This window comes from Salvia hispanica, chromosome 4 (genome assembly GCF_029641045.1).
Source record: "Salvia hispanica isolate PSC_SH4W2 chromosome 4, Shi_PSC_v1, whole genome shotgun sequence".
In the NCBI taxonomy this organism is placed as follows: domain Eukaryota; kingdom Viridiplantae; phylum Streptophyta; class Magnoliopsida; order Lamiales; family Lamiaceae; genus Salvia; species Salvia hispanica.
The window spans coordinates 1,092,728-1,117,011 of record NC_142695.1 but is presented as its reverse complement, the minus strand read 5'-3'; the positions used below and the strand labels follow the sequence as shown (position 1 = coordinate 1,117,011).

The following is a 24,284-nucleotide window of genomic DNA, read 5'->3' as shown; positions in this document are numbered from 1 at the left end:
GATGTTGAGCTCCAACTCGACAAAGGCATTAAGAAAGTCAAATCTGGTCGTGGTGGCGAATACTACGACAGAAATGACTGCTCAGGTGAACAATGTCAAAGACCTTTTGCTCTCTATTCGGAAGAGTGATCGTCCATTAGTATACCTTGTCAGGATTTCCTAGCATGAGTGGCATAGCTGAAAGACGAAATAGAACTCTTAAAGATATGTGAAGGAGTATGATTTATCATTCTTCCTTGTCGCATTCGCTTTAGGGAGAGACATTAAAGACTATAGCATATATTTTCACTTTGGTTTTCCAGAAAAATTTAGGGGTTTTTAAATTTTATAATCCCACAAATGGAACTAAATTTTGGGACGAGAAATATAGTATTCCTTGAGGATGTTGAGTTTGGGGGAAGAATGTGTTAAGGAACATTACTTTTGAGGAGGAGTCTGTATAGACACCTACTACTGTTTCTGACAATGATCAGGTATCAATTACTATCATTGAAGAAGAAGCATATCAAGAACCTCAAGATGATATTGTTGTAAACATTCAATCTCATGCGGATGATATCATTTAAAGTCAATCTCAACAACCTCAATTAAGACTCTCATCAATGGTACCACAAATTTTATGAAGTAGTTCTTTCATTTGGATTCAGTAAGAATGCTATTGATGGTTGTGTGTATCACAAGTTCAGTGGGAGCAAATGCATCTTCTTTTGTATTTGGAATCGAAAGAAATAATTTTCGATAAGGATATGTTGCACTAACACCAAGAATTTTCTCTCGAAGAAATTTGAGATGAAAGATCTTGGGGAAACCTCTTTTGTATTTGGATACGAAAGAAACAATTTTCGATTGTCACAGAAGGGATAAAGTGGAAAGGTGACTAAAGTATTTGAGATGCATAGTTGCAAATAAAGAAATATCCTTATGACTAAAGGAGATAAACCTAGTCTCACTCAGTGCACTATGATAAATCTTGAGATTTAGAAAATGCAGAAGGTTCCATATGCTTCGGTGATTGGGAGCCTAATGTGTGCTCAAGTGTGTATTAGACCCAATTTGGTTTTAATTGTTTATATGTTGGGCAGATATTTCAATAACCTGATATGGATCATTAGGAAGCAGCAAAACGGGTTATGAGATATTTATAGAGAACTAAGCATTACATGCTCGCATATAGAAAATCAGATCATTTGGAGAGATCTTTAGGAATTTTGATTCTGATTTTATTAGATGCCAATACAGTAAAGGATCCATTATAGGTTACGTGTGTCTGTTGGCTGTAAAGCCATTTCGTGGATAAGTGTTGAGCAAACACTTGTAGCTACTTCTGCCATGAAACCAGAATTCGTAACTTGTTTTGGGGCATCTAGTTAATGAATATGACTGTGAAATTTTGTCACTAGGCTGCATATTGTAAGGTATTGAAAGACCACTTAAGTTATGTTGTGACAATAACTCTGCAGTATTATATTCTAAAACAACAGGAGCTTCCTGGTTGTTAATTAAAGGGTTCGGAATGGACAAATACATATAGAGCATAAGGGAATGGATTTGATGATTACAAATCCGATCATTAAGGGACTATCACCCAAGGTCTTTCATGGGCATGTAGCCCAAATGGGTGTTATGTTGTTTAAGGATACTTCCGTTCAGTGGGAGTAGTTTCGGTTATTGCTCTATATTGTGTTTTTGAACATGTAGTTATAAAACCCATGTTATTCTCTGTAGAAATAAAGTATTATGTTTTGTCCATTATTTTTGGTTTGATCTCACTTTGGGAGGACCAGTTGGAAATAGACATGTATGATCACCTTGCTTGAAATTTTCATGCTACACTCCATAATTGATCTGTTGTTGATTATATTTGCATATGTGATTACTGATGGGTTTAATCATGAAAAAATATGGTGACTGCCCCTTTAGTCCTATGTCGATATGGTTGATAATAAGATTGTTCGGAAATACACTATGTGATAGCACTTTGAGCGCTCATTCGGTTTGTACACATTTATTTGGTGTCATGTGTTGCCCAAGTGGGAGATTGTTAGAAATTTGGGCTTCCACATGACTAATTTAATGTGTATGGCTATCTTTCAGTTGTCCAATTAAAGTGATCCAATAAAGATTAAAGTTTGGGCTAAAGTGTATTTATTTTGTTATGGAAATAAGTGTTGATACCATAAAGTGATTTTTCTATTTGATGAGGGACCGAATAGAAAATAAAGGGGTTTATATTTAATATAAATATAAGCTAGGGTTATGGTCCCCAGACGTCAGGAGAACATTCAATATCTCTGTATTCTCTCGGCAGACTATTGCGAAGAATGTCTCTGATCGTTTGGAAGATCCATAGCCGCTGCAAAGCAATTCCACCGTTCAATTCTAGATGGATCAAGGTACGCTTCCGCTCTACAGTTTATGCTCCTTCTCCGTCGTTCTCGGTTAATCATCATAGAGAGCTTTATGTAATTGTTCACTCAATTATTACATCATAATAATTTGGTGGTGACCATTGAAGCCGACCTTTATCTGAAAATTATTTAGTCTTCAAACAAGAAATGTGACGTCGCTGCAAGGATATTTCCACTTCTCCTTCAACATTCAATAATACTAGTATATTTGAAAACCAGTCATTGTGTAATTAATTGGCTAAGATAATATTTATGCTTGCGTTATTATTTCTGTATAAATGTATATGTAAAATGATATTAATATACTTTTAAACTTGAAATCAAATCCAGCACAATTTATTTATGAGATGGAACAACCAAGAAATAAGACCATTACAGAGTATAGTACTAACAAAATACTAGTGAATGCCGTAAAGCATAAGAAATACCTCTAATTTTAATGTCTACAAATAAAATAGTTTTGTGTGGAAACAATGAATTTATTGTGGGAAGACCACTTGCATATTACTCCCTCCGTCCCGCTTTAAGAGTCCCGGTTGAGTCGGGCACATATTTTAAGAAAAAAGTGTTTAGTGGGTAATAAATAAATGTTTTAGTGGATGTTAGGACCCACTTTTAGTTGAGTGTCTAATAAATAAATGTTTTAGTGGATGTTGGGACCCACTTTTAACACTTTTTTATTAGTTGTAGTGGATGTTGGGACCCACTTTTTAACACTTTGTAGGTATTTTTTATTAATTTATCTCAACCGGATCTCCTAAAGCAGGACGCCCAAAATTGATCAATCGGGACTCCTAAAGCGGGACTGAGAGAGTAATATATATGGACATTCAATACCCCTAATAATTTATTATCAACACTTAATATATCATGTGCATCACTACCATGTCGGCACATGCCACTTTACTATTAACAATCAATTCTTATACTACTAGTAGGGACATGATCAGATTAAATACTAGTATTATGTACTACTATGTATATATTTTTACAAATTAAATACTTTAATTTCTAAAATGATTCCCGTTGTTACAAGTCAAACTATCCATGTCTTTAAAGATTTGGCACTTCAAAAACATGCATTCACATTAAATCTAGAGTAATTTTTAATTTCATAGGATACATGTCAAAATAATAATACTTTGGTTTAATTTACACAAAAGTATCAAGCTAAGTACTTGTTCAATTTGTCAACCACCCACGAGCAAATTTTCAATTCTTGATTCATTACAAGTGAGAAAGTGCTGGGAATTGAAAATATTTTGAGTGACTTATCTTTTTCGTGACTTCACACTAAACAAATTATGCATACACTTCTCGTATCAATAACATTATGCAGTCACACCATTATAAATCACACATATTTATTTTAGTAAATATACATAAATTATTAACTATAGTTAATGTCAAAATACTATTTAATTGTTCTATTTCAATAAATCATAAGTAGTTTAAAATCTACTTAAAATCTTTCCCAATCAGTCATAAAATGATTATTTAACATTACTCTTCACATATATATACATCAATTTGATTAAACTATTTAAGAAAAGTCATAACTACAACTTGGTCAATACTACAAATAAAACCCCTCTAAAATCAACAACCCATTTTCTTCACAAACAATCATGGGGGGTAATTCAGTCATTCCACTTAAAATCATTTGACCTATTTAATATAACAACACATTTTCTCACATATCTCACTCACATTTTGTCTCTCTTCTTCAAAATTTTGTTATATTATGAAAAACCATTCTCCCAAAACCCCATTTCTGCTGATCATTCTGATCTTCCTCGCCATCGACCGCCTGTCCGATTGTCGAGAACTCCCTGCCGAATCAACGGTGGAAGATTCTTCATCATCAAGATCTCTTTCAACGTTATCATGGCATTTTCCGGCAGCAAGTCCGACAAGATCAAAAAGGAAAGAAGATGAATCAATTTTCGGCTCCTCAAATCGAGAAACTCCGGGAGGGCCGAATCCTCTCCACAACTGATCTTTAATTGGTGTCTTGCAGAAGTTCAGATAAGAAAGTTTTTGTAGAGATTATAGTTGTGTTTTTGAGGTTTTGCTTTCTTCATGTAGAGATGTTGATATACAAAATATAATACTATACTTATTTTATTGTTTCGTAGACTAGCTAAGAAAAAAAGTTGTCATGAATTATTGTACTAGCATGTATAGTTGATTTAATTTGTTTGAATCATTGCTACCATTCTTAGTTCAAGAAATGAAGATTCAATCATTATTTTTCATGTTATTTATTGATTTGTTACGTTATATGGCTAGCCTTATGTTTTGGAGGTTTCATATAATTGAGAGAATTTTCGATGTAAGAAAATAAGGGTCTTAAGTTCTTAACTAAGCTTCTTGTTCATATTTTCAAAATTAATGTGTGATTTGTATAGTTTATTAATTATAATAAAAACAAACTAAAAATCAAACCTTTAAATCAACTAAGTTTGATGCAACATGCATCAAATAAAAAATGGCTTTCATATAGTTGCAGACAGTAATTAACCTTGATAATATGATAATAGCTAACCAATGTAATGGGAGTTATTAGTATAATTTTCAAATTGTGATTAAGGTTGTTGATGTGCAACCACTCTCTCTATTGGAGGAGGGTGACAGAGAATGTCGAGATGTGTGCTGTCAATTTGCCTCATTTTCGGGTTTCTTAATTGTTCTTCGTTTGCAGTGATTTTGGATAGACCTTTATTTTTGTCTATACGTTGATTTTCATGATTTTTTTTTTGTTTTAGAGTAATTCAGTATGATGATAATAGACAATAACAATTGGTGGGATCGGAAGGAATAATTTTGCAAAACTAACACATCAGATTAAGTACTATTCAGCTACCAATCAACACAAATTTCAGAACTGAATCAGATACATTTATCGATGGTATAAATAATTGGGTGTAACTAGTTGTCTGATTTGTTAATTTGGTTATATAGTTACTAGTCATGGTTTGAGGAAATAAAAAATAGTGAAATTACAACATTGAACGTTTCTTGTCAAAGTCAAACGGTGGCATAATATTGATGTGGAATCTAATTGGAAAGTAAAATTAGTGTATAATAAACTATATATGTGGGTCCATAACTTGACTTGCGTTAGGCATCATGCCTCCCCTATTTATGAAATAATTAGTGATAAACCTATTTATATACACTATGGCTTGCATTAAAAAAAGTAACAGACAAAAACAGATAGAACATGCAAAAATATTTTTGCCAAATCAAATTAGGCAAGCCAAGGCTAATTATTATAAAATCAGCACAAATATAATGCTTCAAAAATATTATAGTGACAATCCATAGTATTTTGAGTATCCGCGTTGTGGATGCTCTGAAGAGTATATGAAGGAGACTGACCTTGCTACATAAGCTCTTTGCCAACAGGATCTACTGAAAAATGCAAACATAGAGCCTTTCGAATGAACGGCGCGAATTTGGATTCCCAGATCTGTTATCAGGCACCAAGAATCATAAAGTTGTACAGTGGAGATGACAAGAAAAAAGAAACATTGATCAGGAATATCATCTTTTTCACTTTATTTCAAGTTTCATAACAGAAAGTAGCTTAGGAAGGTTATCTGATAGAGATAAAGCGGTGGAGACCGGATAAGTGGCTGGACAGTGCAGAAAACACAGAGAACGGTGAAAGGAACAAAGACAGAATACAAATTGCTAGTATAATCTGAATGATAGACAAACAGTTATAGACAAACAGTTAGTCTTTTTAGGCTAATCTTAACCACCGTCCCTACAGAAAACTGATCTGTATCATTATCTCTCATACTTCATCTTTCCATGTTGTATTTTGCTAACAGGGCTCATAAGCATTTTATGCAAGCCCACAACTATAATCGAACGAAATCCTGTACTGAGTTTTAACTCTCACTATTTATAATTCCCAGTAAATAAAGTATGTATGGGTGTGTATATAGTTAGGTATTGAAGAAAAGAACAATTATTCTAAGGCCAACAAGATATGAAGAATATAGATAGGTCCTCACAGTATTGTATTCTGAACTGCTCATGAAGATCTCGAAGGCCTCCACTGTATGAGTAATAATAATGGTTAGAAATTTACAAGTCACATAAAATTGCTTTTGAGTTCGTGCTGAGAAGGAGTTGTGACTGACCTGACCGGAACCTCACTACCACCCCGTGAGTATACTCCACATTATCCATTTTCATATTAGCACCTGCAAAAAAGTACCATTGCAGCATGATAATGAATAAGACCAGCAAAGTAATGCAAGTAATGTCAACGGCTCTGAGAAGTTCATTTAGTTAGTTATATGAGCTGGGTCATACTGATTTTATCTCTTAAGAAGCTAACAAAGATATAGGCTCTTAGAATACACCTTTGGTAGCTTGAACAATCAGAGAAGGAAAATCCACTGTCAAGTTTGCAAGAGAAGTAATTGCATCTTCAGCAGGCCCACCCAGAGAACTCTGACTAAATTCCACAAGTATCATTAGCTCGACACCGTAGTTGAACTCCTATCAGTAAAATTACACATAGAATTACTTGAAGTAAGAACACTGAAAGCGGGTGCTCTAATCTCAGAATTTGTTTCAAGAGATGAGCATAAATGCGACTTCTGACCTCTCCCTTCCGGAAGATTGGCAGGATATCATCTTCTACTTCGGACTCGTAATCAAAATTTATAAACCCCTGGGAACAAAAATCTCTTAGATTAGAGAACATGAGATAAGATATGTTGTCAGCAGGGCTTTAAATGAACAAATGGATTTGAGATATTGGTGTTTACATGTTAAGCATACATGGCAGTAAGGCATCACATGTTCCTTGAGAACTGTTGTATAGAAGGTGTTCTCGTAGAATTTGGCAAGGTCCTCTTTCGTCTGGAAACGCATAAATATGGCATGGGTGAATTGCTCGGGATTTTGATCACATATGCGTCCTACAAAAGATAGAAACTTCAGAGAAAGATGACAACAGTTCATATAACTGAACCTGTACGGAGCAGATGCAATGTTTCGTGTTTAAACCTGGGAAAATTCTATAAATAGTACACAAGCCAGAGAAGGGCGCTGAGACCTACTGAAATTGAATTTACATAGACATAATAAAATAACTGCAATATGTCCATATTGTCTAACAAACATGAAATATGACAACCATTCTCCTCTAAATACCAACAGACAGAGAATGGCATCAGAAATTTTGGCAACAAACTGCTGTTTCACTTTAACGAAACATACTTTTCAGTTTTTAGCATCTCACATGAAAGTAACGAGAATAAGAGACCGTTCAAAATCAAAATTTGGTCAAATTCTTGGTATAATAATAATGCTGCATAAACTGATAAGAAAACTGAATTGCTTAAATATGTTTGTGTTACTATAAGATACTCTCAAACGGATTTACAGTTAATGATTTATTGATCACTAAAAAAAATATCACCTAATGACATGGCAACAATGCCTCGCATTTGATATTGAGTCGTGTAAAGAAAATCCAGCATGTCTTTCTCTTCCTCTTCAGACAAATCGTCCTTTGCTTTGACTAGGCATATATGTTCAACCACTTTTCTGCAAGGAGCAGCATATTAAGGATGTAGTTATTCATTCTTATAAGAACGAAGGTTTAACTCAAAAAATAGTATTGCAAGGAGCAGTATATATGAAGGATGTAGTCATGACAACTTTAATTATGATCAGTCAGTCAAAGGTGCTACAGCATTAAATGGAGCATTTTGCCCACTTATGGGTGAATGTCAATACTGGCGGAGTGCAGTTACTCGGTATATAGACAAAACATAATTTTAACAGTGAAGCTTCCAAATGAATTCCTCACAAAATATGATATGCAAGTTTCAATCATGATAATTGATGTATAAAAGTGTTCCATTCTCAAAATATAACACATGAGATAAATGGTTAATGCACGCATTATATCTATGAAAATAAAACACACATGTATTTTTACCATCATGTTATCCGTTTTGATACATCTCATTTGGGGAATTTCTCATCTACTACCCTTGGTTATCTAAGTTCTTGCAGACCTCCTAACAGTTTAAATTCCTATTTATCATAACTTTTCAAACAGTTGTATCTGAAGCAGAGGAACATAACTACACTACCACATGTAATACTTCTGAATTTCAGCAGCTGTGGACTTCTTTTCACATGTATTCACTGCATATTTTTATCATTTGAAAGTCCACATTGAAGAATTTGAGTTTTCATTTTTCACAAAACGTGCTTCGTTTTTCTTTTATTTCTTATTTTTCATACTGTTACTGCGAGCGAATGTACTTTCTTCACAAAGTTCAATAAATTACCATGAGAAATAACAGAACCAAATCCAGCATAAAAGTAAAATAAGCATTCTAAGCAAACAGATCACCTCTTTCTCTGTGCACCAGCACCCGAGATTCCTTCTTCTACAGCTGAAACTACTACATTCCTCCTCCCCTTTACAGCACAATCGATCAAATTCCCCCTCCTGTCTACGAACGAGGAAACTGAATGCACAATTTTCAAACCGGCAATATTCAATCATGAATGCAGCAAAACACAGAATCTTCAAATAGTATAAGGAGCATATTGAATTTCTCACCGCCGCTGCTCCTAGTATACTTCCGCTTCAATCTCGATTGCGAAGCTGCAATTCCTAGGGTTTCCGATCGATTTCCTCGGCGCGAAGGAAGGGTGCGAGGAGAGAAAATCTGGCTTAGAACTTGCATTTCAGCTCGAATTCAGTAGCTCCCTCTCTCTCTCAAAACCCCAAATTGTTGAGGATGAAGGATTGCGGTTGGAATTGAAAATGGGTGGACTGAATAAAACGGTTATTTTATTCCAAGGCGCCATTTCCATTTCAACTAATTCCATAATTTTCACCAAAATCAAATGGCATAGATTGATGATATGATAAAAAAAATACAGTATTTTGATTTATCAATTTTTTCAAATTTACAAGTTATCATATTTATGATACTAAGTACTATTATTTTTGTATTTTATGTTATTAGACTAAAATTAATTTGATCGATTCCATAAAAATAATTATTTCTCCATGTTGCTGATGCTAATAGTATCCCTTAAAATATTTATAAAATCAGTAAGACACGATTGTATCCCCACTTGATCTTCGTCACAGCGTGTTCAATTGATCCTCATGTTTAATTTACAATTGTATGCTCATGAAAATAAAGAAGAAACGCAAGAGCAAATAGCTCGTCACGAGACGTTAAAACTCTTATGATGTCTCGTTACAAGCCATCTCCATTTACGTTTATCTTATGCTCATGAGCAATTGTAAATTTATAATTATATAAAAAGAAAGTAGAAAATTGTGTCTAACCACATAAGAATAGGCCCAATAACCAAATAAACTAAAAAAAAAAAAAACCTATAAAAACCCCCTCTTTCGTTTTAGGGTTTAGGGTTCTGATTTTTGTTCACCAACAGCAACAATGTCGAAGAAACGGGAACGCTCGCGAATCACGAATCCGGAGCCGTTCTTGCCGCTGGGCTCCGACGCATTCTCCACCGGAAAGAAGCGGAGCAAGTCGCCGAAGCACCACCAGCTGGATGACAAGCTCGTCCCCTCGGCCGTCAGCGCTAAGATTCTCAAGGAAGCCCGTCTGCAGCAGAAGGAGGTCCAGCGGGAAGAGGAAGACGACAACAATGTCGCTGACCACGACGCTGCCAATAAAATCGTATTTCCCCAAATTCACGGCCGCAAAGACGACGAAAACTACGATGATGATGATGATGACGTCGACAACTTTGTAGGCTTTTCCGAGACGCAGAGTCAGTTTGCCGAGTTGAATTTCGAGGTTTGATTTGTTGTCTTCCGTTTATGTCTGTTTTCTGCAGTTGTTTTACGGCTATGTAGTTGATAGGCGATTTTATTGATATGGAGATGGAATCTAACAAGGATGATAAATAAATTTTTGGATTGTGGAAAGATGAGAAATTTTAGATCAGTTTATGAGTGATGGGAGATAGAGAGAGTGGAAAGCTTTTGGAATTAAGTAAAAGAGGAGAGATAGAGAGATTGTCATTGAGGGATTAAGCGAAAAGTAGCAAAATGTTGAAGAGGTAGATGAAGCTATCTTGTGGTTCTAATTGTTCTCTTATGATATAAAGGATGATATTAATGAGGAAGACGAAAGGTTGCTGGAGGCCTTTCTATCAAAAGATGATCGCCCTGGACGAACATTGGCTGACATCATTGTGAACAAGATCAAGGAAAAAGATGCTCAAGTTTCGACTGGTATGAGTTTAGATTTGAGGACGTGCTTTCTTTTTTTAATGAAACGATGTATCACAATAATATTCACCTAATGAGATATCAGCAAATTTATTGTATTGTGTGTGTTTGTGTGTAGGAACACAACCTATGCCGAAATTGGATGACTCCATCATTGAGCTGTACAAGGGGTATGCTTATAGCCTACACTGGTCACGAAGGGCATTGTGATTTCTGCTCGTCTTTCCCTTGCTAATGATTTTACTGAGTTTGGGTGCATATGTATTATGCAGGGTTGGCAAACTGCTTAACAAGTACACCTCGGGCAAGATGCCCAAAGCTTTCAAGCATGTACCTTCGCTGCAATTCTGGGAAGAAGTGTTATACTTGACTGAACCTGACAAATGGTCACCAAATGCAATGTATCAAGCAACAAGAATCTTTGCTTCTAATATGGGTGTTAAGAAGGTCGAACGGTTCTATAAGTTTGTTTTGTTGCCCCGTGTGAGAGAAGATATTCGGAAAAATAAGAGGCTGCACTTTGCTTTATACCAATCGTTGAAAAAGGCTCTCTATAAACCTGCTGCTTTTAATAAGGGAATCTTACTTGCACTGTGCGAGGTATGCTTTTGCTCTATGGTGTGGATTCATGTTTTTAGTTTGGTTGGTGATTTAGATTTAGCATGGTTTCATAACCTTTGAACAATTGTATTTTCATGTTCATGTTTATTTGCTAGATTTTACTGCATTGTTTGTCAGTATCTAGAAAACCTAGATGCATTTTTGGGAACGTTTCTCAAGAAACATGAATTTCGTTCTGCATTTTTGGATCTGAATACAAACGGTGATGCCTTCTGTGTTCTTTTCCAGTCAAGGACATGCAATTTAAGGGAGGCTGTCATAGTTGGGAGCATCATTGAGAAGGTTTCTATTCCTCCTCTTCACTCTAGGTAATATTTCATCCACCGTTATCATTCTTTTAAAATGCCTTTTTCACTACTTGCTACAGTTTCACCAAAGAGATTCATGAACTAGCTAAAATTTCACAATGAACAAATAAAATGGACACCGAATATGTCAAACTCGAAAATTACTAAAAGATTTATTTTTCCTGTATCTCACAGTCAACCATGATAATATTTGGAACAACACTCTACGCATAGTAAACATCAAGAAAACTTAAAAGTATCATGTCTAATATGCACATTTCAATACCTCCAATGCCTCTAATTTGAATAATTCAACTCAGTAAAATGAGATGTTGAAATGTTTACCCATATCATAGGTTGGTCATAGGACATAGATAACCTCATAAACAAACGAGACTTAGAAGTAACATGACATTTAGCTCATAAATAAACGAGACTTAGAAGTAACATGACATTTAGCTTGATTGGACTAGCTACATATTAGAACTTGTCTGAGCTAGCATCAACATAAAAGTTTGAGTTTCCTGACATTTGGAAGATGGCTGTACATAAACCTGCTGACTGCTTTATATAAAAATGTATAACTCCTTGTCAACTGAAGTCCCTTGACTGGTTCTCTAATTTTTGTAAATCTATCTACTGATAATTTTTCAAAATTCATTTATTGACATGTTTCTCTATGACTCATGGCAGTGTTGCATTATTGAAGCTTGCGGAGATGGAATACTGTGGTACAACAAGGTATACATATATGCAAAAAACACATGGAGTTCCATAAATGCACATCACTTTCAGGCGAAAATAATAAATATTTTACTAGGTGTTCCTAGAACTATCTGCTCACTGAAAAATCCAATTTATTGATTGCAAAAGATCCGTTTTTTATTATCTATTTCTTTTCATTCATCCTTATGAAGACAATTTGACTTGTACTTCCTGAGCAGTTATTTCATCAAATTACTGATTGAGAAGAAATATGCATTGCCATATCGTGTCCTTGACGCTTTGGTTGCACATTTTATGAAATTCTATGATGAGTCCAGAGTAATGCCTGTTATCTGGCACCAATCACTTCTTGCATTTGCACAGAGGTTAGTTCCTCTTCTCGACATTTCCCCTGAAAATGACTTAGTTAATATTTCCTTTTGATTGCATATCGTAAATCTTGCCAGTGTTGCTTGATTAAACAATTTGTGCAGGTACAAAAATGAATTAAGAAAGGTGGACAAAGATGATCTCAATGCATTAGTTGAAAGGCAAAGACATAAACTAGTACGATCATCAGCTTACCTGTGGCATACTGATCTCTCTTTTTTTATTTAATTCATGAGTTTGTGATACGATCTTCATTTTTCTGTATTGTGCAGGTTACACCTGAAATACTGAGGGAATTAAACAATAGTCGCAACCGTGGGGAGAAAGAAAGTGATCCCATGTCAATATATATCCTTCCCTTCTCCTTCTTAGTATGAGTTTTATATTTGTTTGAAACATGCATGCTAACTCTCTATTCTTGGTGCTCATACCCTCCATCCTTTCTCATGGCTTAGAATCATAGTTTTTTTGTTAGGAAGATGTTTTCAATCTTTATGCTGTAGATGAAGTTCATTAGACTAGTGAAATCCTCCTATATGCTAAATGAGTTATGTTTTTTGTGGGAATGTCAGTCATAATAACTTGTAAAACAGTACAGCTGGTTTTCCTAATGATATTTTACTGCATATACAAGATTCAATAATTCTACCTAGTCGCTTTTGCAATTAAGTGTTCCTTAACTCCTTAGCACCAACCCCTCTGTCTGTAGTCAACAGAACAATTCAAGAAGACAGGTTTGATATTCCAGATGTACCAATGGAGGAGGATTAGGTATGCTGCAGCTATTATTTCTTTTAGTTACGATCAGCTTCATGTCTCAAGTAGTAATATTTTTCGTATCTCAACGATGTTTCCTTATTTATGTGAACTGTTGATGCAGGCAGTTCGGAAGTTTTGGAACAAACTGCAGAAGCTCCACCTTTTCAAGATATTGGTATCGGTACATGTTCATCTAGTGCGGTTTTCATTTTGACGAGTGCATACGCCAAAATGACCTTCATTTTTGCAATTTTGGGTTCGGTTGAAGATCAGAGATGCAGTTGTTAGGCTAGGTGCAAAACTGATATTTTTGTTTGAAGTAATGTGTTACCTTGTTTTAATGTCTTCTTTTGAAGATTTCTTTTGCTTTGGCTTTTCTTTTTTTCTTAGGTAAAATGTATGATTTGGTTATTGATATTAATTTGGGAAGGAGCAATATATGTTTATATAAAAATGTATGCCCTTTTTGTTTTTAATAATTGAAGTTTAATATTACTATTACAAAGTCTTGGAAAATAGCAGGAAAGCTACCCGTGATTAGTAAAATGGAGAATGTAAGTAGAATATGAGATTTATTTTTGGTAATTTTATAATGGATTTTGAGTGTTAAAAGTAAGTGGAATGTGTCCGTATATCAAAAGTGGAAGGTAAATAATTATAACATTCGAAATGAAGAAAATTTTCCAAAAATATCTGAACATTTTTCAGTGAAGGGGCAAACAACTTGAAAATAACATAATGTTTTATTTATACAGAAATTTGAAGTAAAGTACAAATACAATTCCGAAAAATAAAACACAGTATTTCTTCATTCATGAGTACAAAAGACTGAAATATGAGTGTAGGGATCTCAACAGATCAATCACAAAAGTATATCACCAAGAGAAGTCATTATCTCCTCCAACCAACCAATATGAGAGCAGTAGCTGCACATCCAGTAAGCATTTGATTCATTATCCCGGTCCGCGAAGAGTTTGGAAGAGTTCCGGAAGATGCGCATTGGTAAGCTTGGTCCTCTTGCTGATCTCGTGCTTCTTCTTCTTCGTCTTGGGCTTGGGAGGCATGCCATGAATCTCTGCAGCAGCCCTCCTCTTAGCGGTGTTCGTAGCAGGTTTCATCCCGTTCTTCTGAAGATCCCTCTCGATATCGAGCATGTCGCGAGGGAGTTCGATCCCCCGGAACAATTGCTTCAAATCATCATCCACCGTGATGGAAGCTCTAGGATCATTCGGGTATGCTATGTCCTCTTGTGAATCGAAGTTGGACAGCAACCAAATTTCGCCAGAACCTTTCAGAGCCTAGAAAATGCTAATGATCAGTAGGCCTTTGTTGAGTTTTCAACAAAGAGAGGAATATGCAGTTTAGAAGAGGAACACAGTGTGATGCATGAAAAATGCAACCCAAAGCAGCTCAAATCCCTAGCATGATTTGAAGTTCCTGTGATGAAGGTTACCTGTAGATCATCAATTACAGCTGTGTACGAATCTTTGAGATCTACAACAGCAATGCCCTCTGGACGCGTCCGAATCAATTGAAGAAGATCAGTCTTAGTTTGCAACTGATGTTTGGACTGCAAATGAATTATTTGAAAAAAGGTAAAGGTCAGGTGTGGAGAAAAAGGTGTGATCTGACCAAAGGCAAACAATTATATGTGACCTCACCTTATAGACGAACCGCTCTCCATCATAATGCACTTTTGGATTGTTCCTTAAACTGTCAAACACGGCTTTATTCCCATTTACATCCACATAGCACTCTTTATTTATTTGATCAGGAGTCAAGGCATCCCTCCTCTGAACATGAATTGTTTAAGTTAGATGTATTAAACTACTGTTGATCAGCACCACTCTTCAACAGTGAATAAACTGCAATGAAACTCTTAGGTGTAAAGGAACAGATAAACTGATTGGAAATAACTACAGAGTAGTTTGTTAAGAAAAAACAACAAAGGTGTTAGTGTTCAGATGGATTCAGCTGAAGGAAGTTCTACAACTAATCAAATGAGCAAAAGTATGAATCAATTCTCAGTATTATCATCACTCATGCCAGAAAATAAGAACGTGATTTTAAGAATTGTGGACAAAACAGTTCAACCAAGATTCATATATAATAGAGACTGCAAAACTATAAGCACAAAGCTACAAACATATTGCTACAATTCCTAGTTCCTAGAAGAGTTACTTAATGCCAAACAGATCAAAATTATTAACTGTTTACACCAACACAAGTGAACAAACATCTTATGAAAGCATTAACCAAACAAAAAGATATTGCAAATCATTTACATATATGTTTTGAATCATAGGCCAGTTTTTTTATGGGAGAACATTTGTAGTAGCAGAATGGAGCTCTAGGTATTGCTAGACAGTACATACTATTTATAGATTGCTAGCTTCTATAACAATACAGAAATAGGACAGAGCTAGGATGAAAGAGGTAGATACTCTCCTATCGCATATAAAATAACTTATACTCAATCCCTAGCAAGCAAATATGTTGTTGTGACTAATTGATGAGACATCGACCAAGGTGCATAACTGAAGCAGAATGATTTCTTGCATGTATTAACATATTATATGGACAGCTGAAAAGAATTACGATATGCCATTGTTATTTGGTTGCATCTAAACCCAAGTACAACGTACTCAGCAACGAGTGGGAAACAGATACTATACCTTAAAGAGCAAGTTGATAACACGTTTTATCTGGGCCCCTACAGGAGCTTTCCTTATGCTATTTATTTCTTGAAGATGTTCTGTATTTTCCGAGAACTTGGTTGGAGCTGCAGCAGACTTTGTATTTGCCAAATTTGACGTGCTTAAGGGCATAGACCGTGCTTTAGTATTCCCTGCTCTAGCTGCTGTGTTACCAAGCGTTGCTTGAGATTTCTCTGGCTGTTTTGGATATTTCGAAGACGCCATCTAAAGAAAAAACAAGTATGCACATAACTGTCAAATGTCAAAATATGTAACACGCAATCATAAAACATAGCCAACAATATTCAACTCTACTACTCAATCCACTAAAAAAGTGTCATTGGATGAAGAAACCAAATCTATATCTATGTACTACACCGAAACCACAGCCGCTTCTTTTTTCCCCAAAAATATGTAAGTTTATTTTCATCAAATAAACACAGGCAATATGAACAGGCACACATGACAAAATAAAATTATCTAGGTTTTCATCGATTGATTGATCACGAGGTGCTCGATCAATTAAATAAAATTATCTAGGTTTTCATCGATTGATTGATCACGAGGTGTAAAATCAATTAAATAAAATAGGCAACAATATTGCAGAGAATAGATCGTCAATTGCAATATGGATCGAAACTTGTACATATATATGCAAAAAAATGCATATACACAAGATATAAATTGAAAAGCAAATTGGAAAGGGTGAACTTTTACTAGCAGCACAGGGCCTCGGAAGTAGAATCTATTTGTCGGCGGCGCAGAGGATCGGCGCTGGTGTGAGAGCTACGGCGGCGATGTGAGTCGGATGTTTGTATCGAGAGAAAGGCGTAGAGAATAATGAGGTCAGATTTTGAGAAAAATATGACTTATATTTATAACTGTGGAAATATAAAACACTAATAAAATAAATATGGAAATAAAATAAATATGAAAATAAAATAAATGGGAAATCAATGATTAAGATTATCTGGGAACAAACTTAGCTTCGCTAATGCAATAAGGGGACCGAATATAAAGCCACGAGCCTCAATCCCTTAGTTGAATCTATTAGAAATGAGCCACTCGTCCGGAAGGGTTATCCACACTTATATAGATGAGCTAGGATCATTACTAAGCCGATGTGGGACAAGATATTAGAATTTTAACACGCCTCCTCATGTGTGGGCCGGAATGACACATCAAACTTCCATCACATGGTAGGCAAGAGAAGAAATAAAGAAATAAATCTATCATTGGCTTGGACCCGCTCTGATACCATATTATATACGAACAGAGGGGTGGAGAAAAAGGGGGAAATCTCTAAATTGAAACTATATCTATAAAAATTGAGACGTATTTCCAATCTATGAAGCCCAGGCCCAGGAAAAGGACCAAATCGGAAGGGATCTTGGACGAATACCTCTTGGGATAAGCTTCCACAACCAAAAATCCACAAAAATTAGGGCACGAGGAGGAATCAATTGTGCTCAAAATCCTCATCTTTTTTTTTTCTTAGAGCTGATAAATTCAAATATAATTTTCCATAACAAAAACAATTACAACTTAAATCAAACTACATTTCAAGAGCTTCAAAAACCGAATATATAACAAATCATAATATAAAGCAAATTCCATTCGATTTCGGGTCAGTTTGAGATCACTCCCTCTGTGGTGAGGACGAAGATAGACGCGCACCTCGTGCTCCTCCTGCCCCTCGCGCAGTTTAGGCACCAATATCTCGAACACTGTCCCCGGGCCATCGTAGTACGCTTCTATGTTGGCGTCTTCGGGGATCCGAGTCGAGAGCGGGATTTCTCGAACAAACTCCCCCCGACTAAAAAGGAAAACGTTTCATTTTTAATTCATTTCTAATGGGACAGGTGAGTATTTTTTATTCCATTTTTTCGACTACAAATACCACATCCCATTATTTACATTTCCCACACCAACATCTTATCTTCTCTCATTTTATCTCAATACACTTTCTCTTTCTAGTACATTATTAAATATCTTCCAGTAGCGATTCCGTCGACGAAGTTATAAATCGAGTGGTGCAGCACGTGCTTGCCGGGGCGGCACGACGTCGTGAAGAAGCGAACCAACGAAGATTTGCGTATTAATATTTTTGGTTCTAATAAAAAATTAAAACAAAATAGTGATGATATGGAAATGAAATGGAATGGGAAGGCCATATGGGAAGGCCCTTCCATTATGGGAAGATAGGCCCATTGGCTAAATGCCGATGTAGAATGGGAGGGCCCTTCCATTGCTAATGCCCTAAACCTCCACATTACAAAGTCAGAACACATCATCTCCCCCACTGAAGCTCAATTTCTCATAAAATCAACACATAAAAAGATTCAAAGAACAATTCGTTGTCAAGATAAATGGTTTATAGGTAAAAAAAATCTGAAAAACAGGACCACACAAGAAACGAAATAGGCCACAAATAGAACACATGTCTCTAACAACTGCAAGAAGACAAATAAAGTGGAAGAAAAATGTACCAACAACGACAGCAATGTTCTTACTTTGGTAGCGCTCAACGAACAAATCAATGGTGCCACTGAAAACCTTAGGCCATCCGCATCCCTGTCTCTTAACCGTCTCAATACCGTCTCATCCCTTCACTATTCATGGGCCCACTGTACTTTTCACTCCATTTCTTAACTGAGAGATAACACTTGTATTCTTCCATCTCTTAACCCTCTCATTCCTAAACTAATTCATTCAATTTCATTTTTTATTTTTATTTTTATTTTCAACAAATTCAATTAATAAAAACACACTTTATTAAATAAAAAAAATTACTCCCTCAATTCCATAGTAATAGTGTCATTTTCCATTTTAGTACGTTCCATAGTAATAGAGTCATTTTTCTTTTTAGTAAAAGATAACACATTTTTCCACACATACTTTACTCTCTCTTACTTTTTTCTCTCTTCATCTCTCCACCTTTTTCATTTTCCACTTTATTCTCCATTTACTTAACTCACCTTACACAAATTTTCTTAATCTCTCCATTACTATGGAACGGAGGGAGTATAATTTAAAATCTTAAAAAAAAAAAACACATAATTAAAATCTTTAATAAAAAGACATAATTTAAATATTTTACTTTTATGTAAATTTATTAGACTAAATAATTACAGCCGGATGTGACCATCCATTAACTCCCTATTAACTTTAAATAACTTCCCACTAACTTCAAATAATTACCTACTAAATTAATAAAATGAAAATATAGGAGTATCAATTATCACGTAATAATCTTCATTCATCTATTTTTAAAAGAATATTTCTCTTAATTCCCCCAAAACTCCCCTTTTATATATTGTATAGATACGCATACTAAATAATTAGCATGCTAAATAATTAACATGCACATACAAATTAATTACTCCTACGAGTACTATTTTAAAAGATTGATGACAAAATTAGAAATAAAAACATGCTACTATAAACAAAGCTGTATTCTTGGTCAGCCGTCTTTTTACTAACAGCGCATTGCCTCTCATCGATTATGCAATTTTGTTATTCTTTTAACCAAAATAAAATTCAATCTCAATGTTGTCGTCCTTCCGGAAAATTTATTTATAGTACTATTTGGTAAAAGAAAATTTCGTATATTGAGTAACGAGTTTCCTTTTTTGGAGCATTAAGTGATGCTGCAATATTAAAAGTTATATTTTTATTATAGTTAACAAAAGAAAACAATAATTTTGTAGAATATTTAAAAGAAATTAATTAGATGTATTAATTTTAACACGTAGTTAAATATTGAATAATTGGAGTAGTAGTATCATTTAATTTATTGCGCATATAGTATCATAATATTAAGAAGATAAATCATATAGTACAATATTATTAAATTATATGGAGTATTCATTTATTATATTATATTTTCTTGAAAATATCAATTTTCATGAGAACCAACACACATAATTATGTCTAACTGCTAGATCTAGCAAATATTTTATGGACCACATATCATTGTTTCAAATTTAGCAATCACAAAATCATGCTTGCTAGATCTTATTGTACATTTTGATTAAGAGATTTAGAGACATAATTGTCACTATGCCATAATGTGGCATACCCTTATGTATATTTTGACATAATACACATTTTATACTATGACTAATTTACCCTAATGCTATTTTAACATTAAATCAATTATCTTTGTCCAAATTCCTACTCTTTTGCGCATGATTATGACTCATCAAATTAGGAAATTTAAAGTATCCTCAAACTGTCAAGTTTTGTGGATAAGTGATTAAAATTAATTTTAGTTGTTTTTTAATACTAGTGATGTTTATAGAATATTTATTTGCGAAAGAAGTCCATGTTGCATCTAGATCAGCAGAAGTAGACAAAATTGGAAAGTTTCCGGGGCATGATAACATTTGGCTACATTCAATGGTTAAGCCAGATTTAAGTCCTCTAAGTCTATGTTTGGAGAAACCTTCCAACACCATGCTGACATAGCAACATCCGCAGATCAAAAGCGTTCACAGAGATGGCACAGTGGCTTTCCACGACGGAGATAAAACCTTCATTGCACGGGGTGAGTCATGAAAACAAGTTATATCAGCATTCTTTGCATGAATACTAGTAGAAGATACTTGTCTTGAACCAATGCTGATCTTGCAGGTATAAATTTTATTTTCCTTTTCTTGAAACGAACAAGGCTGTGACTGTGGAGGATAATAGAGTTGGCCCTCTTTATCAGCATATTTTTCCTCCTACATTGGCACCTTGGCTTTCATTTGCTGGCTTGCCATGGAAGGTAATTTGCTGTTTATTTTCATATACTTGTGGCGGAGCCACGCTGGGGCCGGGGGCCCTTGGGCCCCTCAGCCATTATAACTTTACGTATATATAATATATGTATACAACTATAACAAGATATATTTCTAGCTCAGTTGGTCCCTTGTTCAGTCTAGCCTCCAAAAGCTCCCAGGTGCGACTCTCTTTGGTCGCAGATTCTGATATTTTTCATTTATTGCTTTTATATTATGTTATGGTATTATATATTTATATTTATTCTTTTTCATTCCAAAATTTAAAATCATACATATATTTAAGAAAAAGAATTTATTCTATAACCTCATAAATATATAAAATAACATATAATATCATTGTTTTCTTTCTTTTTGAAACTTTATCTATACCTATCTATAAATAAAAATTATTTTATCGTCCCATAAATATGTAATTACTACTATAATACTAGCCTCGTTAATTTTTATGTATAAGTTTTGTTGATTTTTTCACAACAGTAATTTTATGTAATGAATTCACACACTAAATTTATTATCTTTACAATTTAAGAAAATAAATTAATTCACATTGACTTTGTCTATGTGTTTATAGGTTCTATTGTTCATATTTTTACTAATTATCACTATATATTTGTTCCTCTCAACGATCCCTCGTATTGCTTATGTGGCTATGCCTCATTGGTTTTGGACAATATTGAAAGTTAATACTAAAAAAATTGAACAATTATCAATAAAAAAATTTGGACCCCCCACTAATAAATTCCTGGCTCCGCCACTGACTTTACCATATGTACTCTCATAATTTTATAATTGAAATAAATAGAACCTAAAACTCAGTCACATATGCATCCAGGTTGTGTCCTTTCCTCAATTTGAACTCCTCAGAGCAGGTGGATAGCTGGAGTTTTATCGGGGCGGATTGCACTGGAGTCGGCTGAGGAATGAATATTGTGATACGTGTTAGAGAGAATCTGAAATCTGCTTAAGAAAATTTGTTCAGATAATCTGGAGAAACAATCAACTACCACTATTATTATTTCCTCCAACTATCAAAATGTGCATAACGAAAAATAAATAAATCAAGCACCAAAAGCTTCCACCCTACTTTATTATTAAGAGAGATGTGTGAATTACAAAATTTGTTTCAGCTTTGATGGGACAGAAGAACCGAAGAGGTGAATTTTCTCCGGCAAACCGGCAATAACGGGGTTTGGAGGAAGGTCCAGTATTCTCAGCTAGAGAACACCGACGGCGAATCATCGTGCTTGAAGGTAGCGCTGCCATCTACCTCCTTTCCCCTCTCGTTTTCTCTCTGCCATTGTTGCCGCCACTTTTCTGCTCACCTACATTTATACACGAATTATACAAATAGAGAAAATAGAGAAGGAGCAAAACATAGTCACTTCCTATGGGGTTGGTATGCCGGAAACCGCCGGCTGCGACTGCTTCTCTTCTACAACCAAGCACTCCTCTCTTCCAATTCACTTTGTTATCTGTCTTTTCCATATGAGATTGAGTAGATAACTGAAGGAAATTTGGAAAGAGAATTATAAGTACCGATGGATCCATTCTTCCACATACTCAGTTTTATAATAGCAGGAAAACAAAACTAGTGGAAGCCATTTCTTTTAATATAGTACTTTTTTAGTGGAATGACTAAGAGCATCTCCAATGGTCGGCTAGCGACCGGCTAGCCGATTCTTCGCGCTGGCCGATCGGCTAGCCGAACCATTGGAGGCGGCTAGCGCGAAATCGGCGAGCGGACCGGCGTGGGCTGGCCGATGCGCTGGCCGATCGGCTAGCCGCCATTGTGGCGGCCCGATCGGCCAGCGCCGATTTTTGTTTTGTTTTGTTTTTTTTTTTTAAAAAAAACAACTATATAAACACGATTTTAGTTTCATTTTCATTTGCACCACTTGTTTTAACGAGTTTTCTCTCTCTCTAACTTTCTGTACAGAGCATCATCGAGCGATGGATCACAACAACGAGTCCAGTCCAGCGATGAGTGGATCTCAGACTCCCACGGTACCTGTGGGATCTGGATGGGGGCAGATGGGCCCGGGTTTAACGTCCCTTGGGGGCAGTTGATGGGGATGATGGCCGGTGCGCCGGGGGGATGCAGGGGGGGAAACAGGGGGGTATGCCACGGGGGATGCCGGGCGGGGGGCAGGGGAGCGGCGGGCAGTCAGCGCCCGGGTGGGGGGTATGCCCCAGATGCAGCAGCAGATGCTGCAGAAGATGATGGGGATGATGTGGCAGGGAGGGATGCGGGGGGGATGCAACACGGTATGCATCCCGGGATGCAGGGGTCACCGGGAGGGGACACAGTATATCGTCCCTCGCTTGATTTTTTTACGGCTTCGTCTCACACGTCGACCCCAGTGGAGACGCAGTTCACTGGTGATGACCTTCTGTCATTGCATGATATGGGGATCGATCTCGGGGATCCGGATACTCCCGTTTCAGCGAGGCGGGCCGCGCCAAAGAAGAAGACAAGGGGGAAGGCCAAGGCGGTCGGCGAGTCATCGCAGCCCGCTGTTGACGACACCCCTGGCCGGAGGAAGTGGACGGAGGATGAGTACGCCGGGGTGGCCAGGGGTGGTTGGAGGTGTGCGACGATCCGCTGGTTGCGAACAACCAGCGGGTCGTCAACATGTGGGCGAAGATCAGAGCTGCCTATAGGAGGCACTGCCCGCACGGGAAGGACTTCAGCGGGGAGGAGGTCCGGAAGGGGTGGGAGCGCATCAGGGCCGCGGTGGGCCGTTTTGCGAATTTGTACGCCAACGCCCTCCGTCAGCTCAGTAGTGGACAAAATGAGGAGGACGCCCGGAGGATAGCCGAGAGTCAGTTCCCCTTGGCGGGGAAGTATAAGGAGTTCACCTTCTGGGAGTGCTTCTTGTTGCTGAAGGACTCCGAGAAGTTCCGGGCGGGGTGCGGCGCTGGGTGGCCGAAGAAGCAGAGGCTGAACTATTCCGGCGACTACAGCAGCAGCAGCGGCGGATCCCACGACCTCCCCCCGGATGCCGAGGAGTTTCCATCCCCTCCTTCATTTGCTGGTCGCCCTCGCCCGGTCGGACAAAAGCGGGCGCAACGGGCTGCGAGGGGAGGATCTCCCCTATCGCCCCATGAGGTCCAGTCCTCCGCCCTCCCACCCGCCCCACTCGAGTACACTCTCCATTCGCGTAACCATACACGGGATCAGATGTACAAGGTCTTCCAAGATTGGAAGGCCGCCACTGACCCCACGGAGAAGATGTTTCTTCACTCGATGCTCGAGAGCATGCGGGTTGATTTGGAAATCGCGAGGTCACGACTAGCGGGTTCCGACGTGGGCTCAGATACCACAGGTGGCGGCAGCGGCGGCGGCGACGGCGACGACGGCG

The 24,284-nt window shown here is 36.7% G+C and overlaps 3 protein-coding genes and 1 long non-coding RNA gene across 5 annotated transcripts; 2 read left to right on the top strand and 2 right to left on the bottom strand.

Moving 5' to 3' along the window:
- Nucleotides 1-3,886: 3,886 nt before the first annotated feature.
- LOC125192698 (Stress responsive alpha-beta barrel domain protein) lies at nt 3,887-9,229 on the bottom strand. The gene is made up of 9 exons (XM_048090325.2): nt 9,019-9,229; nt 8,806-8,923; nt 7,858-7,985; nt 7,215-7,354; nt 7,036-7,104; nt 6,791-6,929; nt 6,566-6,628; nt 6,437-6,480; nt 3,887-5,883 (listed from the first exon to the last, which is right to left on the bottom strand). Exons 1-9 carry the CDS (start codon nt 9,143-9,145, stop codon nt 5,797-5,799), a joined length of 915 nt encoding a protein of 304 aa, XP_047946282.1. The 5' UTR covers nt 9,146-9,229; the 3' UTR covers nt 3,887-5,796.
- Nucleotides 9,230-9,833: 604 nt separating this feature from the next.
- LOC125196430 (bystin-like protein) lies at nt 9,834-13,897 on the top strand. The gene is made up of 11 exons (XM_048094944.2): nt 9,834-10,240; nt 10,554-10,680; nt 10,796-10,847; nt 10,950-11,277; nt 11,527-11,606; nt 12,279-12,326; nt 12,530-12,676; nt 12,785-12,857; nt 12,953-13,028; nt 13,372-13,451; nt 13,561-13,897. The coding sequence occupies exons 1-10, from the start codon at nt 9,875-9,877 to the stop codon at nt 13,449-13,451; spliced, it is 1,377 nt and encodes a 458-aa protein (XP_047950901.2). The 5' UTR covers nt 9,834-9,874; the 3' UTR covers nt 13,561-13,897.
- A 266-nt stretch (nt 13,898-14,163) lies between these two features.
- LOC125196994 (transcription initiation factor IIE subunit beta-like) lies at nt 14,164-17,011 on the bottom strand. Of its 2 annotated transcripts, none has more exons than XM_048095683.2 (5): nt 16,853-17,011; nt 16,115-16,360; nt 15,101-15,232; nt 14,893-15,009; nt 14,164-14,737 (listed from the first exon to the last, which is right to left on the bottom strand). In XM_048095683.2, exons 2-5 carry the CDS (start codon nt 16,358-16,360, stop codon nt 14,393-14,395), a joined length of 840 nt encoding a protein of 279 aa, XP_047951640.2. In that variant the 5' UTR covers nt 16,853-17,011; the 3' UTR covers nt 14,164-14,392. The 2 variants fall into 2 exon arrangements, with proteins under 2 accessions (XP_047951640.2, XP_047951641.2); XM_048095684.2 differs by having other exon boundaries at nt 16,847-16,992.
- A 3,434-nt stretch (nt 17,012-20,445) lies between these two features.
- On the top strand, nt 20,446-20,900 carry LOC148926997 (uncharacterized). Its single transcript, XR_016137851.1, has 3 exons — nt 20,446-20,539; nt 20,618-20,684; nt 20,771-20,900. It is a non-coding gene; the product is annotated as an uncharacterized LOC148926997 (long non-coding RNA).
- Nucleotides 20,901-24,284: the final 3,384 nt, after the last annotated feature.